This window comes from Chelonoidis abingdonii, chromosome 1, assembly GCF_003597395.2.
Source record: "Chelonoidis abingdonii isolate Lonesome George chromosome 1, CheloAbing_2.0, whole genome shotgun sequence".
Lineage (NCBI taxonomy): Eukaryota > Metazoa > Chordata > Testudines > Testudinidae > Chelonoidis > Chelonoidis abingdonii.
Window position 1 is genome coordinate 46809412 of NC_133769.1, and position 26881 is coordinate 46836292.

General features: G+C 40.0%; 1 protein-coding gene across 1 annotated transcript in view; it reads left to right on the plus strand.

Moving 5' to 3' along the window:
- The window catches only part of TSPAN12 (tetraspanin 12), a 65862-nt gene that overhangs the window by 20439 nt on the left and 18542 nt on the right, over nt 1–26881 (plus strand). Inside the window, exons 4-5 of the mRNA XM_032796225.2 lie at nt 1351–1486; nt 24348–24422. Coding sequence (XP_032652116.1) covers nt 1351–1486; nt 24348–24422 — 211 coding nt within the window. The remainder of the gene's footprint in view (nt 1–1350; nt 1487–24347; nt 24423–26881) is intronic.

Consider the following 26881-nt stretch of genomic DNA (forward strand, 5'->3'; position numbering starts at 1 on the left):
CTGTGCCAGAGTTATGACCATGGCTTTGTGCCCATTCTTGAGTTTAGTGAGACTCTTAGACTTCTCCTTGGTGTCTATTGTAGCCTTCCCCAACTATAGCTTCTATCTTGCACTTTCTTCTGTGTTTGTACCACAGGGTATCCAAACCCCATTATACCCAAGCACAGTGTTTTGGACTGGCTCCTGGTGTGCTGCTTCTTGAAGTAGGGATCTCAGATGCAAAGCATGGATGCCTTTAGCTTGTAAAAGTTTTCTTGCCTTTTTAAGGATTGGCTCTAGTTGCTTGGTTCACTCCATTGCTCAGCCAACCTATCCATAGCCTGGGAACACCTCTGTCTTATTTCCTGGATTTGAGCCTCATGAACTTTCATCCTGTCATCCAGTTTCTGCCAGGGAGCCTTCATCTGGTTCTGTAGTTTGTAGAGGTTATTGGTGCTTGTATCAGGGATCTGGTTAACAGCATTTTCCTAAACTTTCAGATCCTTTTCAACAAATTCCAGCCTTTCTTTGACAGCCCCAGTCAGGGAATTGTGCTGTCACTCAGAGCATCTCACTGGGATTTTCTGCAGAACCATTTTAGGCCCATGCATCTGGTTTGGTTCCTGGACAGTTGGCTGAACTCTTGGGCCATTCCTCCAGCAGTTTCCTCAGCTGCTTCCTTCCTCAGCATTTTGAGCAGCATTCCTCTGTGGCTTGATTCTATCCCCAACCTTCCTCTTCCTGTTTCCTCTTTATAAGGCCCATATGCCTTCCCTTAAGCTAAATTGGGCAGCAGGCAATCAGCCACAGGTGCACTGGACCCCGCTCCCTCTTAAAGGGGCCAGTCACCCTGTGACAGATGGGAAAAGACCTGTTAAGTAATTCCCTTTTTACCAAGTCCCTTTTTGATATCTCTTCATCTCTTTATTGCTGGTTTGGGCTACATACTCTTCAAGTATATTAAACTAGAGTATATTTTGACTGCTTCACTCAGTCTTAGTGAATTCAGAATTATTATTATTAATAATAATAACAAAGTATTAATATATATTATTACTGTAGCACCTGGAAACCCCAGTCAGGAATCAGGACCCAAGAGCTAGGTGCTGTATAAACACAGAACAACAAATCTCTGCCCCAAAGAGTAACAATCTAAGTATCCAATCTTCCATAACTTGGAAGAAACATAGGACTTTAAAAATACCATTTAAATTATTTCCATGATCCCAGACTGCTAACACATTTTAAATTATGTAGAAAATAGTAAATGCTATTTGCTTTTTAGACAGTAATATTATTATTTTACGTTTAGGTGCTTTGATTTTGGGGTAGTACTTCATTATTTTAATTCTGGGTTGTATTTGTTTTCAGAGTAGAAGAGGCTGTCATTTTGACTTATTTTCCTGTCGTCCATCCAGTCATGATTGCAGTCTGCTGTTTCCTTATCATTGTGGGGATGTTGGGGTACTGTGGAACAGTGAAGAGAAGCCTCTTGCTTCTTGTATGGGTATGTTTTAACCTTCAAAAACAATTAACTTCTATTTTATTTAAGCAAGGAAGAAAAATGTTCGCAATCCTGCCCCTAGATGAACATCCTATCTTGTGATCATTTTTTTATCTTGTTTAGTTATGATGTCAGTGTTGTATTATAATTGCAAAATGCACTGTAGGAAAGAATTCATCATGGCAGGGCTTGTTTTCACTACCGGGGAGATCGACGCTGATTGCAGCGGGTGTCAATTTAGCGGGTCTAGTGAAGACTTGCTAAATCGACGGCAGAGCACTCTCCCGTCGACTCCAGTACTCCAGCTATCTAAGAAGAATAAGGTAAGTTAACTGGAGAGCATCTCCTATTGATGCAGCGCAGTGAAGACATTGGGATAAGTCGACCTAAGGTACATAGCTGGAGTAGCGTAACTTAAGTCGAATTACCCCCGTAGTGAAGACAAGCCCCCAGGGTACATTAAGTTATGATTGAAAGGCAAGCAATGTGAATTGCAAAAATTTAGTTGATGTCAGTAATAGAGGAATCATTCAGAAAAATTCTAGTACTAATCAGTGCAGGAGAATGAGTCTGTGTGATCTGAAACAAGCCCTTATATTATAGGCCTGACTTTTAGTAACTAACTTTTTAATTAACCTGGCTTCTGCTTCTACATCCACAATCAGTTGTAGGCACAAGTAATAGCATTTATGTGCCTAACTAGCTGATTTGCGACTGTGAGGTTTGAATTCTATTATTTGCATCTGGAATTTTGCAGTTGGTTGGGGCTAATTAAAATCTCAATTTCAAGTTGCCAACTTTCTCCTTCCCTTGGAGGCTATAAAACTTCAAGCCAGCAACAGACTTGGAGGGTGAAATTCTCCCTTATGCAAGGCTGTATGCACAACTTAAGCCTGATTAGGGCCTGACCCTGCAAGGTGCTGAGTGTCTTCAGCTCCAACTGGAATGCAGTGGTGTTGAAGATTGAGCTTTAATGTGGTGATTAAGTGGAACCCAAGCAGTCCATAACCTTGTATGAGGACTATTGTACTGGAATGAGACAGATTTATACAATTTGTGGTGATTGCTGTAATTCTAACAGGAGTGAATGTAACACCGACAGTACCCCAATCATTGTCGGGGTCAAACCTGGGACCTCTGGAGTTTAAAGCATGAGCCTCCACTGCATGAGCTAAAAGCCAGCTGGCTGAAAGCAGACTCATTTTATCCTTCTCTTTAAGTGGTCTTGGTGCTGCTAGATGAGACAGAACACTCCACCCAGGAGATGTGTGGATTACATAAGCAGAGAAGTAAAATCCTTTAGCATATAGGAATTACCCAGGAGCAGCCATATAGTAATGGACCTGGTGACTCCAGGGCATGTCAGGTGTCCCTAGAAGTTTCTAAAGCTGCATTTTATGCATATGTCTATTTCTGCCTAATTTTCTCAATTTTTGTGAAAAATGAGGAAGAAAAGATGAAAGAATATGTGTGAATCACCCTACATCATTTTTATCCACTTTATTTAATAGAAGATACAGTCATAGTATGTGATACAGTCAAAAAAGAATTATGAGGGCTTCATATCAGAGAGGCTTGTTTAAGAGGGATGACTTTGAGTGTTATTTGACATTATCATTGAAAGTTCTGTAGCACTAATTATTATTGTGTTCTGCTAAGTGCAACAGTAGCACGCACTATTTGTCCTCTGGTGTATTTCTTAAAATCTCAGTATTGGGATTATTATTTCATAATTCTATATTTTAAGAGAAATGCTCGTTTTAGCCTACAGTAATAGAATAGGAATACGTTTTTAAAAAAATACTATTTCCAGGCTTGATCTTCCACCATCGAAGTCAATGGGAGCAGGTTCCAAAACATACATTACAGATTTACTAATCTGGCAGGAAAATGATAAGATATTTCTGTAATTCCTGACTGTATAACTACTTTGTGAATTATATTATTTACATGGGGAGACACAGTCTTTTGTAACTATTTCTAGGCCTCGCTAACTCTCAAACATTAGTTATTGCGTTAGGTGACTTTAACTTAAAGGTGTAAAGCGTTTTTATTTTATGTAAACAGAAAAGTTGTTGACATCATGAGACCGTTTAGGTTTTTATTACATTGTCAAACTTTACTTTTGCCAGAGTTTTTAAGATTTTTTTTTTAATAAAACACTTTTATTGTATGAAAAAAATCACTAATTGCTATGATTTTAAGACAAAAATGAAGATAAATACACTATGAAGCCCTGTTTTAATTATGTCCTAACAATACATTTTATATTTGGCTGAAAATTTGAAAAAAATCCTTTTCATTTTTTCAGAATTAAAAAAAAACCCGGCAACCTAGGAGGTGCAATATTTTATTTAAAATGCCAACTAAGAAGAAGAAATTGTATTAAAAACAATAACCATCTGGAAATAAATTAATTTAATGTGTATTAAGCAGTCAAATCACATTAAATCAAACAAAACATTCCTACAGCTTAACTTGCAATATTTCACTCTCAAGAGCCTGAGAACTGGCTCTTGTTGACCAGACTGATAAGCAAAAATAAATGATATCTTTTAAGTATGCCACACTCTTTGACTAATTGTTAAATAAGCAGAGTGCTATTGTACTGCAGAGATGTGCAGCCATAAGTCAACACTCCATTCATCAACTAATCAGAAAAGTGATGTGTCAACAGAACAAGCTTTTGCAAAACCAGATTCACTGAAAGATAAGGAAAGAAACCAGGTGTAAAACATTAACAACCTTCTCTGTCATGCTTTTATTTTTCCTTTTGAGATACACAAACAGTTAAAATGACTAAACCCAAAAATGTTTGGAACCAAAGTCTGAAATTCTTAGGCACTGTGTTTAATTGAATGTTTTAAAAAATATCTAATAACATTTAAGAATCTTAATACTTAAGATTCCCCAAAACATGAATAGAATAATACAACTGAATAAGTAAAACTTTTTATGAAGAGCCAATCCAGCAATCATGAGCAAATTGCAGTCATTTGTTCTTGAAATTCTATTTGTAGCTAAATATTTGAAAGCTTTACAGCTTAAAATGAGCTATACGCATAAACTGAACTGACATGTTTATCCTGCTTAATAACAGCAGAATGTTACCACAAGATCATAATTTATCATCTTCTGTAGCTTACATATGATCACTTGACAGTGATCTAAACTGCGAAAACTTTAATTTGGTTAAAATGGAGTTCGGTCTGTTTATGTAGATTTGATCTATGAAGAGTTTATATATTTACAAATACATATGGCAATCTCTGCTTGCTCTATTTGTGTATATACTATATACATTTGCTTAATTTAACTCTGAAACTTAGTCTCTAGTATCTCATTGATCTGACTTATGTAGATATAATTATTATTTTTTAATTTAAATTGTCTTTAATATTAATATCCATGAAAGTTAGTAGACTGTGTGACTGAAGATGTCTGTAATAAAGACAGCATGTGCATTATGAGCAACTGTAATATGAATTTCTTTGCTCTCTGTTAAAAATGACCAAAGCCCTGAAGTGGAGATGAATACTTTAAGGAATCAGGCTTTCTATCATCTCTCTTGAGGATTTCTCCAAATCAGAGATTGCCTGTTGTGATAGTATCTGTGTGGTTTTTGTAGAATGGCCTGTTTACCACTAGGCAGTGAGATGAAACTACTAAAGTAATTTCAGTTAGGGTTGATTGCTCCCCATAACATGAAACAGCCAGTTATTTACTATATTGCATTCAGCTGATGCAGTTTAACAACACTAGTCCTACAATGCAAGCCTTAGCACAATGAAAGAATGACCTTTTATACTATGAATTTAAATCAGTGCCATTCTAAAATTACACAGATACTATTACTAAGCAAGTAAGTCAAGTCATTCACAATTTAGTGCAATACAACTTTGTTGTATAGCCTATTTCCTTTGTAATTTCAGTAAAGGAGCGAAGGTAAGAAGTAAAGGCAAATGAGAAACAATGTTAACAATTTAGGGCCCCAATCCTGAAGGATACAGTGTGACTTCAACTTTTATTGATGCCCATGGGAATTGAAGCATTGATTGCTTACTAGAGTAGCCCCTAAGAGAGCAGACTAGTTTCCTGCGTAATGTAGAATGAAAGATGCTGGCATTTAAAGATTTAGGTCTGAATTACACTGTTGCTGGATCTAGTTATGAAAAAAACACTTGAAAGGCATATGATTTTAAAAAAAATATTCAGTTTGATAAATTCGTGGGAGAAGAATATCAGGATGCGACAGTATGTGTAAGGCACATAGATTTCACTAATTTTTCATTTTTCAACCTTACGTGTCTTCTAAACTAACTTACGTCTCACGTAAGAATTACTTTTGTGTTTAAGTTAAAAATGAAAATCTTCTCTTTCTCTTCCATATGACCTACACTAAGAAGGAGATTTTCAAAGGCACAAAAAGCATTTAGGTGCCTAACTCCCCATGTCTTTCACCTAACTGCCCTTTGTGCCTGGAAAATGGCCCTCTGAAATGATGGAGCTTGAATTGTGGGTGTTTGTTTGTTTGTTTGTTTTTTAAAGGGGAGGAGAGATAAAGGGGATACTGCATATAAGCTACTAGATTTATAAGTGGGAAAACTTCTTAACAGGCAAATTTAATTAATGCATCTGACACTTATCATACAAGATCATATCAATTTGGATAGCATTAGGGGCACAATCTTTACATATAAAAATTAAAATATTTTTTTTTCAGCTAAAACAGTATAAATGGATTTCCCCTTAATATCAAGCATGCAAGTCATCTTTTTATTTATATATATATATAAATATATATTTTTTTTGAGTACAAGGAATATATTTTCCAGTATAATGACTCTCCATTTTCTATTGTTTTGCAGGATGGTCCTATGGGTAGGGAGTTAGCCTAGGGCTCTGAAGATCTAGTTCAGTCCTCTGTCCTTCTTTGTTGTTCTGCTCTAGACTCTCTCCAATTTATCCTTCCTAATTGAAATACTTTGCATTTATCAGTATTGAATTTAATCTTGTTGATTTCAGACCATTCTCCATTTTGTCAAGGTTGTTTTGAATTCTAATCCTGTGCTCCAGAGTACTTGCAGTCCCTCCCATCTTGGTGTCATCTGCAGATTTTATAAGCTTACTCTCTACTCCATTATGAAAATATTGAATAGTATCAAACACAGGATTGACTCCTGTGAGACCCCCACTAGATATGTCCTCCCAGTTTAACAGCAAACCATTGAAAACTACTCTTTGAGCTCAGCCTTGCAACCAGTTGTGCACCCACCATATAGTAATTTCATCTAGACTACTTTTCCCTAGTCTGTTTATGAGAATGTCCTGTGGGACTGTGTCAAAAGCCTTACTAAATTAATAAAAGGAAAAGCTATTGGAAACATTTTGAAATATATTAGGGTTAATCTGTTTGCTGATAGCATTTGTCACAAACATGATGGGAAACGGTTTATCCTCCAAGCAGTATTTATTAAGACATTTTCTATGCAGGTAAAACACTTGTTTAACAGCCTGTTTTTAACTCAGTTATGATGGAACGAGGGTATAATCTATTTTGCCCCTATCCGCACCAGCCAGACCAATCTGTGTAAGAACTGGGTTCAATCACAAATGAGTTTAACTATTGTTAAACTAAGTTTTTGTGTAGATGCAGCCAAATGTGCCCCAATAACAGACAAGCTCAAAGGATTGTATTCTATATTGGTTTTTATACCATACTTATCACTGTAGTATCTGAGCACTTAGCAACTTAAGAGAAACTGTAGCCATGACCTGACAAACACAACCAGAGTATGAACTGGTGCTTTATGTTGCTTACTTTGGAACAGATTCTTTTACATCCATACAATTCCATTTAAATCAGTTGGGATGCCTAGGTGTTACAGAGGATTGAATTTGGCTGTTTATTACAATGTAAGAAGTCTACTATAATGACAAATGTGGCTTTCTCTGGATGGAACTTTTGTTCTCTGTGGAATACTGGTTACAGAAATCTATAGCAACACCTGGCTCTTTGCAGCTTTCGTTGCTCCTGCCAGCATGCGTTAATGAGAGAGTCAGCCTCTTGATAATTGAACTTGAGTCTGTCTTGCGGCAGCAGGTATTGCTGTGGTAATAGAGGAATCCATTGTGACCCAAGTACAGTACTAACAAAATCACAGCTGCTCCATTACCTTGTACAAATATTTGGCACAGGAATTTTGTTATTTACGAACTCCGAGGATTTCATTATTATTAACCAACCAGTGAAAGAGAAAAAATAAATAACTGACACAGGTACTTAGCATTGGGTCTGTAGAGTTTAGCATTAGACAGGACAGAGACTGGAGTTCATCATTTTCTGATACCATGGCTTTCATCAGCTTGTTTGTTAAAACTCATGCTGCCTAATGTGTAGCTGGGGAAGTAGGGGGCACACAATTTGTAAATGTCTTTCAAAATGTATTCTCTAGTGTTTTAAACTATAAAATTACTTTTGTGGTTAACACATTGTACATTTCTCAAGCTGACTGGCCTATCTTTTTGAAAGATGGATTTAAGTGTTTTTGAATGTTGTAGTATATAATGTTTATGGGAAGCCAGATCTGCACCTAAATTTAAATTCAGATTAAAATAAGAATTATTTGTATTTGAGAATATATATATATAGAGAGAGAGACTGGATAGCGTAGTGGTTAAGAGCGCTGCCCTTTGATACGAGAGACCAGGGTTCAAATCCCGGTTGGTACCCAACTTTCCAGTAGGGGTCCTTCGGCAAAAGACCCCCTAACGCTTCACCTGCCTACCTCAAATATGAGAGTGACACGAACTAGGAGAGTCATGCCCCAGCTCGGACGTCACCCTGGATTAACAAGGTCCGCGCCAGATGTTGAGGAACCAGGACAATCTACGATCAGTGGGCTACTGGAACAAACCATTCATGGACGAGACAAGAGAACCTGGAATTGATGGAATGCTACACAAACAGTAGACCTTAATGAGAGGGGATATATGAAAACATATGAGGAGACTGTGGATGGACAAAAGACCTACACCACACTTACTGAGAAATAGCTAGTTACCCAATGCTTCAACATAGTAAAGAGGAAGCTGGCTCTCACAGCTTTGAGATAGACGCAAACTCCCACATTACATCCCAGACTCAAGAAGACCTGGGAAGAGAACAAGTGGATATTGCGGCCCACACCTGAAGCTGAAACTTCACTGCACCCCTCCATTGCAGAGCACAAGCAGCTGATATGAGGCATAAGATCATGGAGAAACTAGCTACAGTCAATCCTCGAGGAGGACATCGATTTACCAGACTCAGTGGAGAAGTACCATCAGATAGTATGTTAGAAGATGCAATAGAGCCCTCATGACAATCCCTACTACCACCATAACTCAAACCAATGAACTGGTATACGCTACAGCCTCTGTAATCCTGGAGATGCTTGGCTACACTGCATCAAGAAGAACAACAGTATGTATCCCCACCCTGGAAATGAGTGTTGGAGGATAAGATCAAAGGCGACTCGGAGAGAAGTTAGTCAGCTGGTGGAACTACATAGAGAAGGGTGTAGAGATTAAGGGATAAGACTCGGCTACTGAAAAAATACAAGGGCCTGACTCCATCAGAAGCCCAGAGGACTGCTAAACAAAGGCTCACAGCACTACTTTACCAGGCTAAGGAGATACACTAGAGAAGCAGAAGGCCAAAAAAAGTAAATGCCCTTTTCCAAAGAACCATCCAAGGGTTGTACTCCCAACTGCAGTGCAACAACAAACAATAACAGCAGAGCCACCAGCAGCAGAAACTGAACAGTACTGGAAGAACATATGGGAGAAAGAAGAAGACTGCATAACACCAGTGCAAAGTGGGCTCAGGGACCTGGAGAAACAGAGCACAGCAATCTCCAGACAGAAAGAAACCAGTCACCATCCAACAGTAGAAAGACATCCAGCAGCGGGTTCAAGAACATGAAGAGCTGGACACACGTAGACCAGACATGAATCCACAACTACTGGCTAAAAGAAACTAACAGCAGTGCCTCTATGAACGCCTACCACGCACAAGATGAACCAGCTGCTAGCAGCAGGCTCCCACCCAAACTGGCTAACACAAGGAAGGACAGTGCTGATCATGGAAAGACCCCTGCAAGGGACAGAACCGTCCATCCATACGACTACCGGCCAATAACCTGCCCTCCCCACAACATGGCGAAAAAAGTCCTATCAAGGCACACGCATAGCCGGGCCAAGCTATGGCAGGACCACATGGCCAGTACATGAGCACAGCTCAGTGAGCAGGGGCATTGGGAACAACACCAGAGGCTTCAAAACCCACCCGTTGGCTCATAGATAGAGCAGTCGCCAAGACTCAAGGTCTAGGACAGACCAATCTGAGCACAGCCTCTGGATTGACTACCACGGAAAGCTACGACTCAATGCCGCACACCGTGGATCTGTGAATGTCTTGGCGCTATACAAGTCAACAGGACAAAAACTAAGGACCTTCCTCAAGCAAAACTCAATGGGATATGAAGACAACACTGGAAGTCAACTCAAGGCAGCTTGCACACAGTGGCCATCAAGTGTGGCAGTTATACCAAGGTGATGCACTGTCCCGCTGCTGGTGTCTGCCTCCATAGGGGCTTAAACGCCCTCTTTACTACGAGCCAGATAATCACAAGCACTGGATACGGGTACAAGTTCAGGAGGTGGGAACTACCATCAGCGCCACCTCCTCTACATGGATGACATCAAGCTGTATGCTAAAGAATGAACGACGGACATCGCACTCGCTAAATCCACCTGAATACGCGGATCTACAGTGAGGATATTGGGAATGTCATTCGGACTGGAGAAGTGTGCCGGATGGTAGTGAAGAGAGGGAAGGGCTAGTCAAGACTGATGGGGTGGAACTTACCAGCGGGCCACATAGCAGACACCTTACAGACCAGCTACAAGTACCTTGGCATCCCACAGTCACATGGAAAATCACGATGAGGAGGCAAGGAAGACAGCAACATCCAAGTATCACCAAGGATAAGACAGGTCCTGAAGAGCCAGCTCAGTGGGAAGAAAACATAAGATCCAGCGCCATCAACGTGCTGCTGGGTCATCAGATTACCCTGCCGGTATAGTGAGCTGGCCCAACAGGAGGACATGGAGGCTGCCGATGTGAAGAACCCGGAAGCTCTCACAATGCACGGAGGTTTCCACCCCAAGTCCAACACCCCACCGAGACTGTATAACCAGCCGGAAAGAAGGCGAGCGGGGCTTGGTGAGCGTTCAAAGCCACTGTCCTGGACAAAAAACCCGGAACATTCCAGGAGTACATCAGTACAGATGGCCCCCAAAGATGAATGAGCTTCTGAGAGAATGCCTGAGGCAGCAGCAGACGATGGCGAGGAAGACCAAGCAGAAAAAGTGCCATGGCAAAAGACAAGACCCTTGCATGGGATGTACCATCGACAGATCTAGCTGAGGTGGCTGACATTGGGAAACAATCCTACCAGTGGCTGGAAAGGGCTGACTAAAGAGACAGCACTGAGGCACTTGATCATAGCAGCGCACAGGAACAGGCACTGAGCACGCAGATCCATTGAAGCAGGGGTCTACCACACTAGAGAAGGACCCAAGGTGCAGACTGCTGCAGAGAGGCCTCAGAGACAGTGGTAAACACATAGTGGCAGGATGTAAGATGCAGGCAGGAACAGCATACACTGAACGGCACAAAACCAAGTGGCTGGCATTGTGACAGGAACATCTGCACAGCGTATGGGCTAGGACCCTCCCAAGACCAGATGGGAGATTCCAAAGAGGTTGGAGAATAGCAGGGCTAAGATTCTGTCGGGGACTTCCAGATCCAGAGGGACAGGCAGGTACTGGCCAATCAATCAGACATCGGTTGGTAGAGACAAGGACCAGAAGACAGCGGTGGTGATCAGATGATATAGCAGTGCCAAGTCGACAGTGACACATCAGGAAGCGAAGGAATATGAGAAGCTGGAGAAGTACCGAGGCCTGGAAAGAGGAACTAGAGAAGGATGGTGGAAAGTGAAAGGCCAAAGTGGTCCCAGTGGGTAGGAGCACTCGGGGCTGTGACTCCTAGCGCTGGGTGAGTGGCTCCAACAGATCCCAGGAACAACATCAGAGCTCTCTGTCCAGATAGAGTGCAGTGCGAGGAACAGCTAAGATACTGTGTGCTGTGAAAATCCTCAAAACTCCAGGCCTCTGGTAGAGGGACCCGAGGTTGAGGAAGACAACATACCACCAATAGGGGAGAGGGGAAGTTTTTTTTTTTTTAATAGATAGATAGATACTTTTCTCTACGTTATGTTTATATAGCTTTGTATATGTAGTCTTGGAATTTTTTTAAGTCAGACTTTTCTTTTATTAATTTTTCCTTACAAGTTTGCAACATAGTTTTATCTATTTTAAGGCCCTGTTGTTTACACTATACTTGTTACACTTTGTCTGAAACAACATTCTTTTTGGGCGAAGCATATTTCCATTACCTAGGGAGGCTCCTCTCTAAGATGGAAGTTTTCGAAGCAATGTTTGATTGATAACGTTTAGATATATTTTTTAGCGTATTAGAATCTTGCGTGTTTGAGAGTCTATTCTTATGTCCCTAGCTTCTGATTCCAGTGTTTTTCATTCACTTTTGGGTGGACTTGACAGTTAAACAGCAAACACTAAGAGACTACATTGCACAACCTACTCCCCGACAGGGTAAAGCTCATCTGTCCAGGAGCTTGGCTTTCTTAGGGCTGGGCCTTAGAAAATGGGGGCGTGACAAATTTGGGCTGATTACCACGGGAGCTAAGGGCCACATCGCAAACGTCACTAAAAACCTTCTGCTCTGTAAGTGCAGGACACGTTTCTTTGTTCTTGCCTTCATAAACGCATACCAACATGTTGTTCGTTGTGTGCGGACGCACGAGCACATTCATAGTGAGTCATCAAATTGTGTATGAACAGTGTTGAAGCATCTATATGTGGGCTACTTGAGATCACAGCAACTGCAAAGTTATAGAGCATTAGATGATGATACATCTTAGAGGCTGGTTTCAGTCACCCTTGGAACCAATGGATCCCCAAGAGAGGCTAAATATCAGGGTTGAAGGGACCTCAGGAGGTGCCTCTCGTCCAACCCCCTGCTCAAAGCAGGAACCAGTCCCCAAAATTAATCATCCCAGTCGGGCTTTGTCAGCCTGACCGTTAAAATTGTAAAGAAGGAGATTTCGAAATCACCTCTCCTAGGTAACCCATTCCAGTACTTCACCAACTTTCTAGTGGAAAAAGGGTTTTCCTATATGCAACCGTAAACCTCTCCCACTGCAACTTGAGACCATTACTCGTTGTTCTGTCATCTGCTACCACTGAGAACAATCTAAATCCATCCTCTTTGGAACCCCCTTTGAGGTAGTTGAAAGCAGCTATCAGATCCCCCTCATTCTTCTTTTCTGCAGACTAAACAATCCTAGTTGTCTCAGTCTCTCCTTGTAAGTCATGTACTCCAACCCCTAATCATTTTTGTTGCCCTTCGCTGGGCTCTTTCCAATTTTTCCACATCCTTCTTGTAGTGTGAGGCCCAAAACATCAGGGAGCAGCCACAAAGACTTCATTGCCAGAACCATGTGAGAAGGTTGGCTAAACCAGATGGAGACATCTGGGTGCCAGCAATGGAAATATCTGGGTTAGGTTAGTTTAAAGATATGAAGGACAATGGATACAGTGGGACTCAATTCTGAAAGGGTGCTGAGTACCTCCCTCTCAATACCTATTGAAGCTGGGGACTGAGGATGCTCAGCATCCTGTAGCACTTGAAAAGTAACTGTATGGAGAGGTAGGGATTACTTTTCTTCACAGAGCTCTGACTATGCAGTGCTATTGACATAACTCCTTCCCCTTGGTCAGTAAAAATAGGCAGCTAACATAAGGACCTATGTATTCTAGTGGCGCATCTCCCACCCCCTCCAGAGGGGCAGGCGTGCAGTTGGCAGGAATGCCTAAATCCTCCTGCAAGTGATCGGGATCTATGCAAGTGCATATGCTCTATTCATCCCACCTCTTGCAACTAACATCAGTCTTGAGCGCTCTGTTACATAGTGCTTGGGCAGAGCAGATGCTCTAGTTCAGGACCCTATTGCCCAGACTGTCCGAGAAGGAAGAGCCATCCAGCAACCACTCATAGACAGATGGCTACGCAGGAAAATGGTTCCTAACTATGGCAGCAGGGATGACAGTGTGAAATGGCCACCAGCATAGTGGCAGTTATTGTACATCACACTGGACTTTTCAGCACATCTGTGCAGTAGCAAACAACCACATGCCTGTCTATTGGTATTGGAAATGGCTGCCCTTTCCACCTTGTGTTTCTATCAACAATGTATAGTGTGGTTCTAGCTTTGGACACTTTGATTCATTGTGACAACTATTTGTAAACTGTGGCCATGGAACCATAAAAGCCAGGTGAGTGGGGATATTTTGTCTGCCCTATGTGATATCATCTCCTGTAACAGTAGGTTTAGAAGGACTCAGGGTCTAGTCTGTGTCTAGCCTGTTAATTAGAGCAGAGCAAATAACTGATTTATTTTTTTGGTTTGCTGGCCAGTCTGAACATTAAAAAGATGTATATTTTGGGTTGACCTGAAAACAAAAATTTCCAAAATTTTTGGTGCATCAAAAAGTCTAAAAAAAGGTTTTAAGTCAAATGACACATTTAGTTCAACCTCAAGCAAAACGTTTTGTTTAGACTTTTGAGCATTTTTTAAACTTTTTAATTTTTTAAATAAAACGGAAGGACATTTTAGAATCAAGGTTGTTTGAAATTGAAAATTTGAAATATTTTGATTTTTGGAAAATTTTTAGTTTTTTCTGAACAAAACAATCTCTGATAAAACCAACAGTTTAATGTTTCCATGTCACTGAATCGATATTTTGTGCCAAAAAAGTTTCGGTCAAAAAATGTCACCCAGCTCTATTGTTAGTACAACTCTAAGGCCGGAGTGAAACTAGCATCACTGCTCCAACTATGCATTCCTTTTGGCAAGTATGGAATGTGGAGTGATGTCCTCTCAGGCTGGCCACAGCCTTTTTCCTGCCTAGTCTTGCCTTTTCCACCAGTTGCACAGAAAGACACACCTTTGAGCTAGTTCTGCAACCCTGTGCTGATTGTGCAACAGCATTTAGTTCACTTCTTTCTGGGAGACTTGCCTGAAATCAAGGAACATTTCAAGAACCTTGGTGGTGCATGGGCAAAGGGCACCTTATTTCAATACTGAATTGGTCTGTTAATCAGAGGAAAGAGGCTTTTGTTACTCAAAGAAGCATTTTTGTATGAATTGCCTTTGTGTGAAAAAAGAAAAACCTATTGAAAAGAATAATTTGTCTCATTGGATTGTGCAAAAAAAGATTATTAGTTTTTAATACAGATCCTATGATACTGAAAGGAAAATAGACATTATTCTGTAATTTCCTCAGGGCAAAGGGACTGTCTTCAACTATCTCTTGTTGAATTCTTAAACCTGATCTTGCAGTACACTTGTGCCTGCATGAAGCTCCATTGACTTACAGTGTCTGAGCCTTAGTTAGTGAATAATAATAATTGTTTTAAGACATTAATCTAATGCCTAACTGTTTATTAATTTCTTCCTTACCATAAAGGAGAGATGGTAAAGTAAATTTTGGTTGCAGAACAAACTGATGTCTCATAGGAGAATATGAATGTGGGGAGCTGTTTTACTCTTTATAATGAATTTTGTGTTGGTCTAATTAGAAAAAGACACTTAATAATAATGGCAAAAGGACTAATCAGAAAAAAACTTGGACAAATATATCTGAAAATTAAAAACACAGGGATACTGATCTAACTACAGAAAAGTAGTTCTGGATTATAAGAAAACGAATGGTAATAGTGTAATGGAGTTGTGAAATCTTGAAAAAAAACTACTCTTGTGTGGAATCAGGTGGTTTTGAAAAGGACACAAGCTTTAAATGTGCATAGTGATAGAACCTGGTAAACAGAGACATCTAAACTCTGCAGATATCAGATAATTTGGCTGTGGAGATTATTAATTTTGAAGGACAGGATGGCACTCCGTGGCCTACGTTGTGAATTAGTAAAAACAATGAAGAGTCCTTGTGGCACTTTAGAGACTAACAAAGTTATTTGGGCATAAGCTTTCGTGGGCTAAAACCCATTTCATCAGATGCATGGAGTGAAGACAATAAGCAGAATATATATTATAGCCCATGAAAAGATGGGATTTGCCTTACCAAGTCGAGGATCAATGCTAACTCCCATCTTTTCATGTGCTATAATATATATTCTGCTTACTGTATTTTTCACTCTATGTATCTGATGAAGTGGGTTTTAGCCCACAAAAGCTTATGCCCAAATAAATTTGTTAGTCTATAAGGTGCCACAAGGACTTCTCATTGTTTTTGCTGATACAGACTAACATGGCTACCACTCCTAAACCTGTGAATTAGTAGTTTCAGTCCATTTCCTTGTTGATATGTGTCCACATCACCCATGCAAAACATTGCCATTGTCACACAGTGTTTGAATTAGAATGATAAATTAACCATTAATCCCCTCAAAACAGGGTTGAGGACATAGCTGGGGCAGCATGGGAGAAGTTTTCACTGCAGGAATAGATAAACAAAGGACTTCAGTTTCCTTCGCTGTTAGTCTGACTCCTTTTACAAGTAATAAATCAATGTCTGAAAATTGTTCCTGGGTGAATCCTTTCAATAGCCTCCATGGCTAATTAGTTCCAAACTATAACAAAGTAACAGTGACTGCAAGGTTTTTTACTAGACTTTTCACGGAAGGGGTCTTGTTCCCATTGGTAATCAGGCATATTTTGTTGGTGGTCAAATGACGCAGACAGATGTCTGGATGGCTTGCAGAACGAGGCTGATGCTTTCAGGCTGTTAGCCATTGGGAAATACTACACATAACCTCTTAGAATGTTTTGGCATCTGTTTCGCATACCATGTACACCAGTCTTTGAGAGTTTCCTTTAAGGTTTCATGCTGCAGCTGCTTATCCTTGGAATCTCTTCTCAGCCCTTGTCCTCCTTTCTCAGCTCTTTCTTGTCATTGCTTCCATGTGCAACACATTGCCGAAAAAGGTGCTGTAAACAAGGCAGAGCCTTTGAGGAGGTCAGCTATGCTGATTAGCTCCTTCAGTCTTTCTGTTGTTAGGGTTGCAGTTTTTCTGAAGCTTGAAAAACCTGGTGTGTCTCTTCTGGTGGAAAAAATCACTTGGCAAAAGAAAAAAAATGTAAAAACAGCAGATTTTATTAAATGAAACACAAAACACAGTGTGATTCACTAATAAACATACTTATTCTTCAAATAAAAAGGCACATATTACCCAAAAATGGAAAGCTTTTTCAAGATACCACCTGTTCTCCCCTCTCTTCAACACCCGCTGACAGCTGACTCCATTCATTAGCAGACTTCCTCTTCAATCACCCATCCATTCCCCATTACCTCTAGGAATCTAGATAGTTCTCTAGTTTTCTTATAGTTTGCTGATGGACAGGTTTCTTGTTCTCATCATTTCATGTGATGGGATATGCTAATCATTTGTGCAGGAGACCAGATTGTAAGCCTTGTGATTCTGACTTGCAAGGCAGGAGTTAAGATTGCAAATGGGGTGAGATTCTGACCTGCATCTATAAGAGGCACAGAACAGAACTTGCAGCCCAGGTATAAGGGGAGAAGGGTAAGTGAATTGAAGCCACCTTGTGTGACCATTTAATCTTGGGCTGTTCCGTGGCTCCTGGTGTGATTTAGACAGCCCTGGGAGCCTGTATAAAGGGGTGTTTTCACCGTACAGCTAGCCCTGGCTCTTACCCAGATGTTTCCTTTAGTGCCTCCTCTTTTCACATACAAAATTCTGTCACCCAAGTTGGGAGATGCATTCAACCCATCTAGCTGGCATGACTGGGAGTATAGTTTAGAGCCCAGGTTCTGTTTTCACTTAGGCTGGTAGCATGCCCACTTTGCAGTGAGGACACAGGGTAAGTCACTGGAGTGCTGACAGTCCTCCAAGTAAACGGCTCAGCTTACTGTAGCAGAAAGAACCATGGAATATAGCAACACACATGGGGCGTGTCCTGGAGGACACAGTGGTGAGTGGTGTGGCTGCTAATACCCAGGCTAGGCTAACCCCACTGCTCAGACCGAGGCACCAGTCACGCAGGCTAACTGCGCAGTGACGACATACCCTAAATCATGGCAGTCTCTTTGGGTTTCTCTTCCCATTCCCAGAGACATGGTTCAAACTAAGAAAAATAATCTGTAGCAATTCAACAAAAAACCATTCAGCTGTTATGTTTTTTTAAAAGTAAAATGAAATCTCTTTCCCCCCCCCTCCCCCGATCTCCCTCCACAATCCTGCCTGACATACTTCAGTAATGGAGAGAGGAGTTTAGTCACCAGGGTTTCTACCTGTTGCCAGAAAAGCATAAACAAAAATCCTGGTATTGATGATCCTGTCCATTGTGAGTATCATGGGGAATGTCCAAGACAAGTTGAAATCTGTAGAACTATGAAGGATATATTCTGTGATGCCCCCTCTGAATAAAACATTTTTATTGTGTTTCTCATTTTGTATCAGTACTTTATATCCTCTTCTGCAGTTGCGCTCAATTACAGCATGAAAAAGCCCTATCTCTGTAGGACCAAAAGCAGTGGGAGAATGATTTTATATTGTGAGGTTCTTCAAGTGTGACACATTCAGCATTAGTTACTGGCTGAGAAAAATGGGAAGAGCTGGCACAAGCACTTTAAAGTGATACAAAATGTCTGAGATTCGGTGCACAGGACAGTGATTTTTTGCTTGCCAATGCTATTTTTGCATTTGCAACTGAATGGTTATTATGACTAAGAAAACACTTGTTCCCACAATGTATTCCGTGCTTGTTGCCTATTAATTTAGTTTAGTAAAAAGAAGCAAAAATCATGGCACATCACAGCTAATAAGAAATTAGTTTCATTGCCCTATTTTTACCATTACATGGAGGCAAAAGGGAAAACCAGGAAGGCATATGTTTGGGGGCTGTGGTGAGTTTGTGTTTAAGAATAACACCTGAAAGGTTTTTCTAGCAGTAGTTTTCAGTAAACTTCAGGGACCATTATGTATGCACAGTGAAAATTTGTGATCTTTACACTGATTCCCATTCTTCTCCCTGACACTCCACCAGCCTTATAGCAAAAACAAAATGTAGGGCATCTGAATTAGCATAAACAAAACAAATTTACTACCATGTTTCATGTTGTACTTATCTTTTACCTCTTTTTCTATTATTTATTCTTATTTTCTGCTCATCTATGTCCCAGTTTCATTGTCATCTTATCTCCAGTCAATATTTTTCTCTGGTCTGTTATATTATACTGGACAGTTTCTCTGCACTGCTCAGCTTTTGCTTCTGACTCTCTGATTCTATGCTCTGCCCCTGCTAAAGTTTAGGGTACCTTGAGAGCTGCTGTAACTTGTGCCAGCTGAATATGGTCTCCTATGGACTTGTGATAGCTGAAGTGCATTGTGCTCTGGCCACTTTCCTGATACACCACCTGCACCAGAGATTGTGGGGAGGGAAGTTTAGCAGTTGCCCTATGTTGATTTTTTTACTAGAGCTGTTGATTTAATCACAGTTAACTCACGCAATTAACTCAAAAAATTAATCACAATTAAAAGAATTAATCATGATTAATTGCACTGTTAAACAATAGAATACCATTTGACATTTAAATATTTTTGGATGTTTTCCTACGTTTTCAAATATATTGATTTCAGTTACAGCACAGAGTACGAAGTGTACAGTGCTCACTTTATACTATTTTTTATTACAAATATTTGCACTGTAAAAATGATATAATATTTTTCAATTCATCTCATACAAGTACTGTAGTGTAATCTATTGTGAAAGTGCAACTTAGATTTTTTTCCTTACATAACTGCATTCAAAAACAAAACAATGTAAAATTTTAGAGCCTACAGATCCATTCAATTCTACTTCTTGTTCAACCAATCACTAAGACAAATATGTTTGTTTACATTTACAGGAGATAATGCTGCCTGCTTCTTATTTACAATGTCGCCTGAAAGTGAGAACAGGCATTCGCATGATACTTTTGTATCTGGCAATGCAAGGTATTTATGTGCCAGATATGCTAAACATTTGTATCTGAGATTTCTAAAGATAGATACTGCACTCGACCCAAGTTTTAAGAATCTGAAGTGCCTTCCAAAATCTGAGAAGGACGAGGTGTGGAGCATGCTTTCAGAAGTCTTAGAAGAGCAACACTCCAATGCAGAAACTACAGAACTGGAACCACCAAAAAAGAAAATCAACCTTCTGTTGGTGGCATCTGACTCTGATGATGAAAATGAACATGCATTGGTCCACACTGCTTGGGATTGTTATCAACCAGAACCCATCATCAGCATGGACCCATGTCCTCTGGAATACTGGTTGAAGCATGAAGGAACATATGAATCTTTAGCGCCTCTGGCGCGTAAAAATCTTGTGATACCAGCTACACCACCTGTTCTCACTTTCAGGTGACATTGCAAACAAGAAGCAGGCAGCATTATCTCCTACAGCTTTAAACAAACTTGTTTTGAGAGATTGGCTGAACAAAAAGTAGGTCTGAGTGGACTTGTAGGCTCTAAGGTTTTATATTGTTTTATTTTTGAATACAGTTTTTTTTGGTACATAATTCTAAATTTCTAAGTTGAACATTCATGATAAAGAGAGTGCACTACAGTACTTAGGTGAATCGAAAAATACTACTGATTTTTACAGTGCAAATATTTGTAATAAAAATAAATATAAAATGAGCACTGTATATTTTGTATTTTCTGTTGTAATTGAAATTAACATATTTGAAAATGTAGAAAACATCCAAAAATATTTAAATAAATGGTATTCTGTTATTGTTTAACAGTGTGATTAAAACTGTGATTAATTGCCATTAATTTTTTTTAACTGCTTGACAGCCCTAATTTTTTACGTCTGCTGGAGACTCCCCAACTTGAGAGGGTATCCCCAGCATGGTAGTTACAGGAAATTTTTGTTGTTTTTGTGCCTCCAGAAGATTTGTCCTAATGTCTCCTCCCTTTGTATCTCTCTCCATCTCTGTTAGTCTGCAGCTCTTAATGATGACTTTATCTTTCTCTTTACCATCAGCTGCAATACTCAGTTTCTCTTCATCTCCCCCTACCCCTGCACATCCCAACTTGCTTTGTGCACTGAAAGTGAGCAGAAAGGAGGCTCTTCAGAACTCCTGAGTCCTCAGTTCTTTCCCTTTGTATGTATCTCCCATCCTTGGGGCTGCAGTACTGAAAAGGCAGGATTCTTTAAAGCTCCAAAGGTCACTTTCACTGCAGCTGCCTATCCTGAGTGGATGCGGAAGAGTTGAGTGCACACATCCATCCATTGCTGCACAAACTATCCAGCTACCTGTGCTGTGTCCAGGAATTGTCAGGGCTTCCTTCTGTTGAGAGGCAGTTTCTCTGCTTAGCTGCTGCATCTGCCTGTGCTCAGTCTGCATTAATAGCTCAGGACAGGAGTAACAGAAGAACAAAGTACTGCTGCTTTTTAGCATTCATGCTGTACTTCAAGGGCGCCAAGGTTTAGGTACTCATGCCTGGCACTGCAGCACACATTGTATCCCTTTCTTTATGGCATATTACCTTAAACAGAGTACTTTCTTCCAGTATTTTAGTCTTTCAGCTTCTGTCAAGGAAACAGAGCTTTTCCCCCCTCAGATCTGATGATGGAAACCTCATGGAGTTACAAACACAGCTTTTGGGCCAGATTCAAGATTATGAACCATGTGAACTTTATAGAGATTTCACACAACTCTAATAGGGAGAAAACTGGTTACCAACCATATAGGAGAGAGAAATGTCAGAGTTTTGAGGATACCTGTTAGTTCAGAGGTTTCTGATTCTGTGAGTATTAGATGATTTGCACTATTGATTATTGATATAGAGGATGGTCTTTGCAGAATAACAGAAAAAACCTTGGAAGGAACCAAATGTTATAGAGAGTAATGCAGGAACTAGAACTGTGGGAATATCATATGCAAGAGTTTGAGAGTGGCATAGGAAGAGCATGATCTTTTCTATCAGGGGAATAAGAGATTTTTTTTTTCCAGAACTCAGCCACTCAACCCACAATAGCAGGGAAGAATTAATTAAACCTTTGTTGTGGAAACCAGATTCTTGTAACTGACAAAAGCAAGAGTTATTTTGTTTCTTGTGAGAAGCTGCATTTATTTTGGACTTCAGACTCTACTGGGAATTTGTTCGGGAACAGAGAGGTAGGAATTGTTGCCAGCAACAATCTGTGTGGCTTGGAAGATGAAAATTATGGGAAGGAAATTTAAATAATAATTACAGGAGTTTTTCACACAACTTCTGTAAGAATTTTTTGTTTTGGAACTCGCTGAATTCAGGGAGCGTTATAAGATTCCCCCAAAATAAGAGGAAGAAATTGAAGCACATCTGTGGTTGTAGAGATACTTTAATATCATTGCAGTAGTTAATTATTGCAGTATAGTTATTTTGCAAATTAAGGCTTCACACGTTGTCTCTTATTTTCTTCTCTCACCTTTGTGACCAGAGGATGGACTTCTTAAGAGAGAGTCAAAAGGATTGATTCTGAAAGATGCTGAGTGCCTGTAGTTAATCTTAATCCAAATGTGTCATTTCTAGCTTCCATTTACTTTCCTTAGTGGCTTCTGATACTTTCTTTAATGGAATTTCATGGTGTAAATCCTCTCCGCCGCCTGTCCTAAATCATGAGAATGAGCTAAGGGTTCAACGCCACAGGTTTAGCACCCACTTTTTTCCTCTCCCTTTCCTACTGGCTATGAGACAACTTGAGAAGTTCATATAGTTTATACTTGGTCATCATTTTTAATTGTATTTATTTTCTTGGCTTTATATCTGCACAGCAGAGAACATGTCTCACAGCTGAAGTTTATAACATTGTGCAGAGAAGGTGAGAAGAAATGGTTCCCTGCAAAGAGTGCCTACAATCCAGTAGATCAGATATGAAAATGAGCAGGAAATGGGAGATTTCGAGATGACTGAGTGGTGGGGTCTGGCATGTGTCTTATTAGTTCCACAGTGTTTTTATTCTATTTCTTAGAGCTTATCTACACATGGAGTGTTGTTGATTAACTCCATGTGTAGACTCACTTACTCTAGAACAAGAGTGCCTTGTCTCTGTTTAGTTTACCCCACTTTCAAAGTGGGCAGTCAAAGCATTCTTATTTTGGAATAAGGTTGGCATGTTTATCCTAGGAAAATGAAGGCTGAAAAGGGATAGGATTTCTCTCTATAAATACATTAAGGGGTAAACAGTCAGGAGGGAGAAGAGCAATTTAAGCTAAAAGACAATGTTGGCGGAAGAACAATGGGTATAAAGTGGATTTCCGTAGCAGTAAAGAAGGACAAATAAGTATGAATAAACTTAGGTTGGCAATTAGAAGACACTTTCTAACAATCAGAAGAGTGAGATTCTGGAACAGCTTTCCAGTTGCTCCAGAGTAATGGGGACAAACAACCTAATTAGCTTTAAGATGGAGCTTGATATATTTATGAATGGATTATATGACAGGGATGCCTGTGCTAGCGGGGGACTGAACTTGATGACCCAGCAGGTCTCTTCCACTCCTAATGTTCTGTAAGTGTCCAGACATGGAGTTAATCAGGAATTGTTAATCAAGAACAACTCTACCTATAGACAGACCCTTATGGGGTCTGTGTTTCTTTGAGAAGGAAATAGAACTTGAAGACCTATTGGAAAGAAACAGGAGGAACTGGTGTGGTGTGGGCATGGTTTTCTAGGTCATAGTGTCACAAAGCAGTGGATTTCTAACTCCACCCTAGAAAATAGGCAGGTGGGAATGGCCCTTAGGAGACAGGAATCTGAAGAGCTAGGAGGGAAGAAGTAGGGAAGGGAAGTTCTAAGAACAGGCAAGCTCAGGGGGAAAACTTAGTGGGAGGTTTCAGTTGTGTTAATTGTTTTTGAGTTCCAAATAAAGCCAACTCTTAGAAAGGGTGTGAGTTTGGAAATGGAGTCTTTCTGCTCTGTGGCAGACAGGGAGGGACTCAGCCCATCTACGTGGAAGAAGGTGGTACCACACAAGAGTGGACGAAAGGTACACGTCAAATAAAAGCAAACTGAACTAACTTTTAGATTTACAGCAATTGCATATCATGCAGAGTCTTGCCTTCTGTGGAGCTTCATCCCACAAGTTCAATCGTTTATTTGATATTGCATACAGTTTTTCTTAATATTTTATTAACTACATAGACCTATAGAATTTCCTCCTTGCTACAAACATTTTGAAGATTTTTTCCATCTAGCATGTTCATGTTGTTAGCTCTACTTGGGTTTTGGTTGCAACTCCTCTAGTTATTCTAAATAAGGAACAGTGGGAAATGATGAGGTTTGGTGTGTGTGTGGAACAAAAATATTAGCCTCTTTTGGAATTGTTTCTGTGTAAAATGTCATGATAGTCCTGTTCCATGAGGTAACTTGGAAATTAATTCATATTCCCATGGCAATGCTTGACATATTTCATATTAAGTCAATTAGAAATAAACCACATTTATTTCATCTTGTCACATTCTTTAAACAGGTTTTATAGCAAAAGGTAAACTTCAGGGCTTATTTTATGAATCATCATGCCTTAATACTTTTGGTTTTCACTCTCTTAGTTATATGAAAAATTAATGGTGTTTTGAAGTGTTTTAAAATTACTTAATAGCTTTTTTAACAGTGTTAACTTCATTGTAAAAATATAACTAAGATTTTTCTGTGTTCCACAGTATTTTGGAAGTTTGCTTGTGATATTCTGTGTTGAACTGGCCTGCGGTGTTTGGACCTACGAGCAGGAAATTACGGTGAGTCAGAAAAGGAGGATACATTATTAAATAGAAGAAAACAAAGATTTTCATTAGCTAGCTATTCTCCAACTGCTGTAGTGTGCATCTTTGGTTATAGCTTTCTGTCAGTCTAGTATTAACTTCAGGCATTTTGGTTTGTGTTAATATAGAGAATTCTGGGAAACCAGTTCTTTCTAAAAGGATCCAGTCTGAAATTTTCTCCCTATGAGGTTCAGAACATTAGGTCCTGTTTTATTTATTGCTTAGACAAGTTCCCACTGAAGTCAAGTGGGAGTTTTGATTCAGTAAGGATTGCAGGGTTAAGTTCTGTGTTTTGAGGGGATTTGGGAGGGGGTTGGTCCAAGACTCTTTCACTTTGACTAAATCTTGCTGTGCTGTATTGTAAACAGACAGTGCATTCATTCCATAAATGACTTACTGCTTGTTGAGGTCGTTAATAATGTCTCCTTAAACTATAAATGCCTGTGTTTTAACGTGAAACATGTCTCAGCTATAAAACCGATTTCTGTAAACTTCTAAGGAGGTTTTATCACCAGCCTTTAATTTTCAAACTGGAGACTTGTATCCATTATGAAGGGAATTGGCTAAGTACTGAACAGAAAACAAACTATCATATTATCCTGCGTGCTCGTATATTGTCTTGTCTCATTTTCAGTTTGATACCTATTTATGAGCAGAGTGACAAATTTCCTCCAAGCTGCCAAGATATGCCCATGACACTGGTCTTGTCAACAGCAGCCAGTGTGTAGCAATTATACTGCAGTAAAAAGGGAGGGAGCTCATTTGGTATTTGTACAGTACTGGAACCAAAGGAATTTCTGGCAGATCTGCGCTCTGAAATTATGTGGCAGCATTTTGAATCAGAACTCATTCCCTTGCTATACAGATTCCAGAGCGGTGTTTTATGCTCCTAATATAACATCATTTAAATATATCACTTTGCTTAAATGTCAGGTTGCATTGATATGATACATTTTTTAAATTGGGAAGGTAGATCGTAGGTATGACTCATCCCCTGGCCACAGCCACCATTCTCAGGGGTTCTGCCAGGAGTGACAGTTATAACTAACATCCATGGCTCTATAGGAGTCTTATCAGTAGTAGCTGCCTCTAGGAGGCATTGAAATGAGCATCCTTCAAGTTCACCAGCTATACCCTTCCCCCAAGCCAAAATCATTCATCTTTCAGGATACCTTAGATGGGCCAGGCCCCCTACTGGATCTGGGTTGTGGGCACTTTGGACCATTGTGACCTCATCCCTCCAGACAGATATTCTACTAGTGGGACCCATAACCCTGGGATACACTAGCAGAATCCAGCATTGCTTGAGGCTGGCACTTGTCCTACCATAAGTTATGGCATCAGTGACGTAAAAAACAAAACCAAGAAGTGATATCCATCAACCTCTAGGGAATTTTGTCCATCTGCCTTGTCCCATTCCCTAACCAGGTCAGAACCAGTCCAAAGATTCACCACTCCCAAGTTCTTCCACATCTGCCAGGGAAATTCAGTAATGTGGACTGTTAGAATATGAATAAATAGAACTAAATATCTAATCTGAGTGTTGAATGTTCGAACTGGTTAAAGGTGAGACTACAACAGGTCATACTGAAGGGTGAACTGTGAGGCTGGAGGGAGGTTACTAGTGGAGCTCCTCAGGGATAGGTCTTCAGACCAGTCTTATTTAACATTTTTATTACTGACCTTGGCACAAAAAGTGGAAGTGCGCTAATAAAATTTGCAGATAGCACAAAGTTGAGGGGGATTAACAATACAGAGGAGAACCAGAATATCATACAAGAAGATCTGGATGACCTTGAAAACTGGAGTATTAGAAATGGGATGAAATTCAACAGTGCAAAGTGCAAGGTCATGCATTTAGGGGCTAACAAGAATTTCTGTTATAAGCTGGGGACGTATCATTTGGAAGTGAGTGTATTGATTGATCATAGGATGACTGTGAGCCACCAATCTGTTGCAGTTGTCAAAAAGGTTAATGCTGTCCTAGAATGCATCAGGTGAGGTATTTCCAGTAGAGACAGGAAAATGTTAGTACCATTATATTGGTGAGATTGCATCTGGAATACTGTGTGCAATTCTGGTCTCCCATGTTTAAGAAAGATGAATTCAAACTGAAATAGGTCCAGAGAAGGATACTAAGATGTTATGAGAGGAGACTCAGAGCTTGACTTGTTTAGCCTCACCAAAAGAAGGCTGAGGGGAGATTATGATTGCTCTCCATAAATACATCAGAGGCATAAATATGAGGAAGGGAGAGGAGTTAGTTAAGTTAAGCACCAATGTAGACACAGGAACAAATGGATATAAACTGGCCAGCAACAAGTTTAGGCATGAAATTAAACAAAGATTTCTGACCATCAGAGGAGTAAAGTTTTGGAATAGGTTTCCAAGGGGAACAGTGGGGGGCAAAAAAACCTAACTGGCTTCAAGACTGA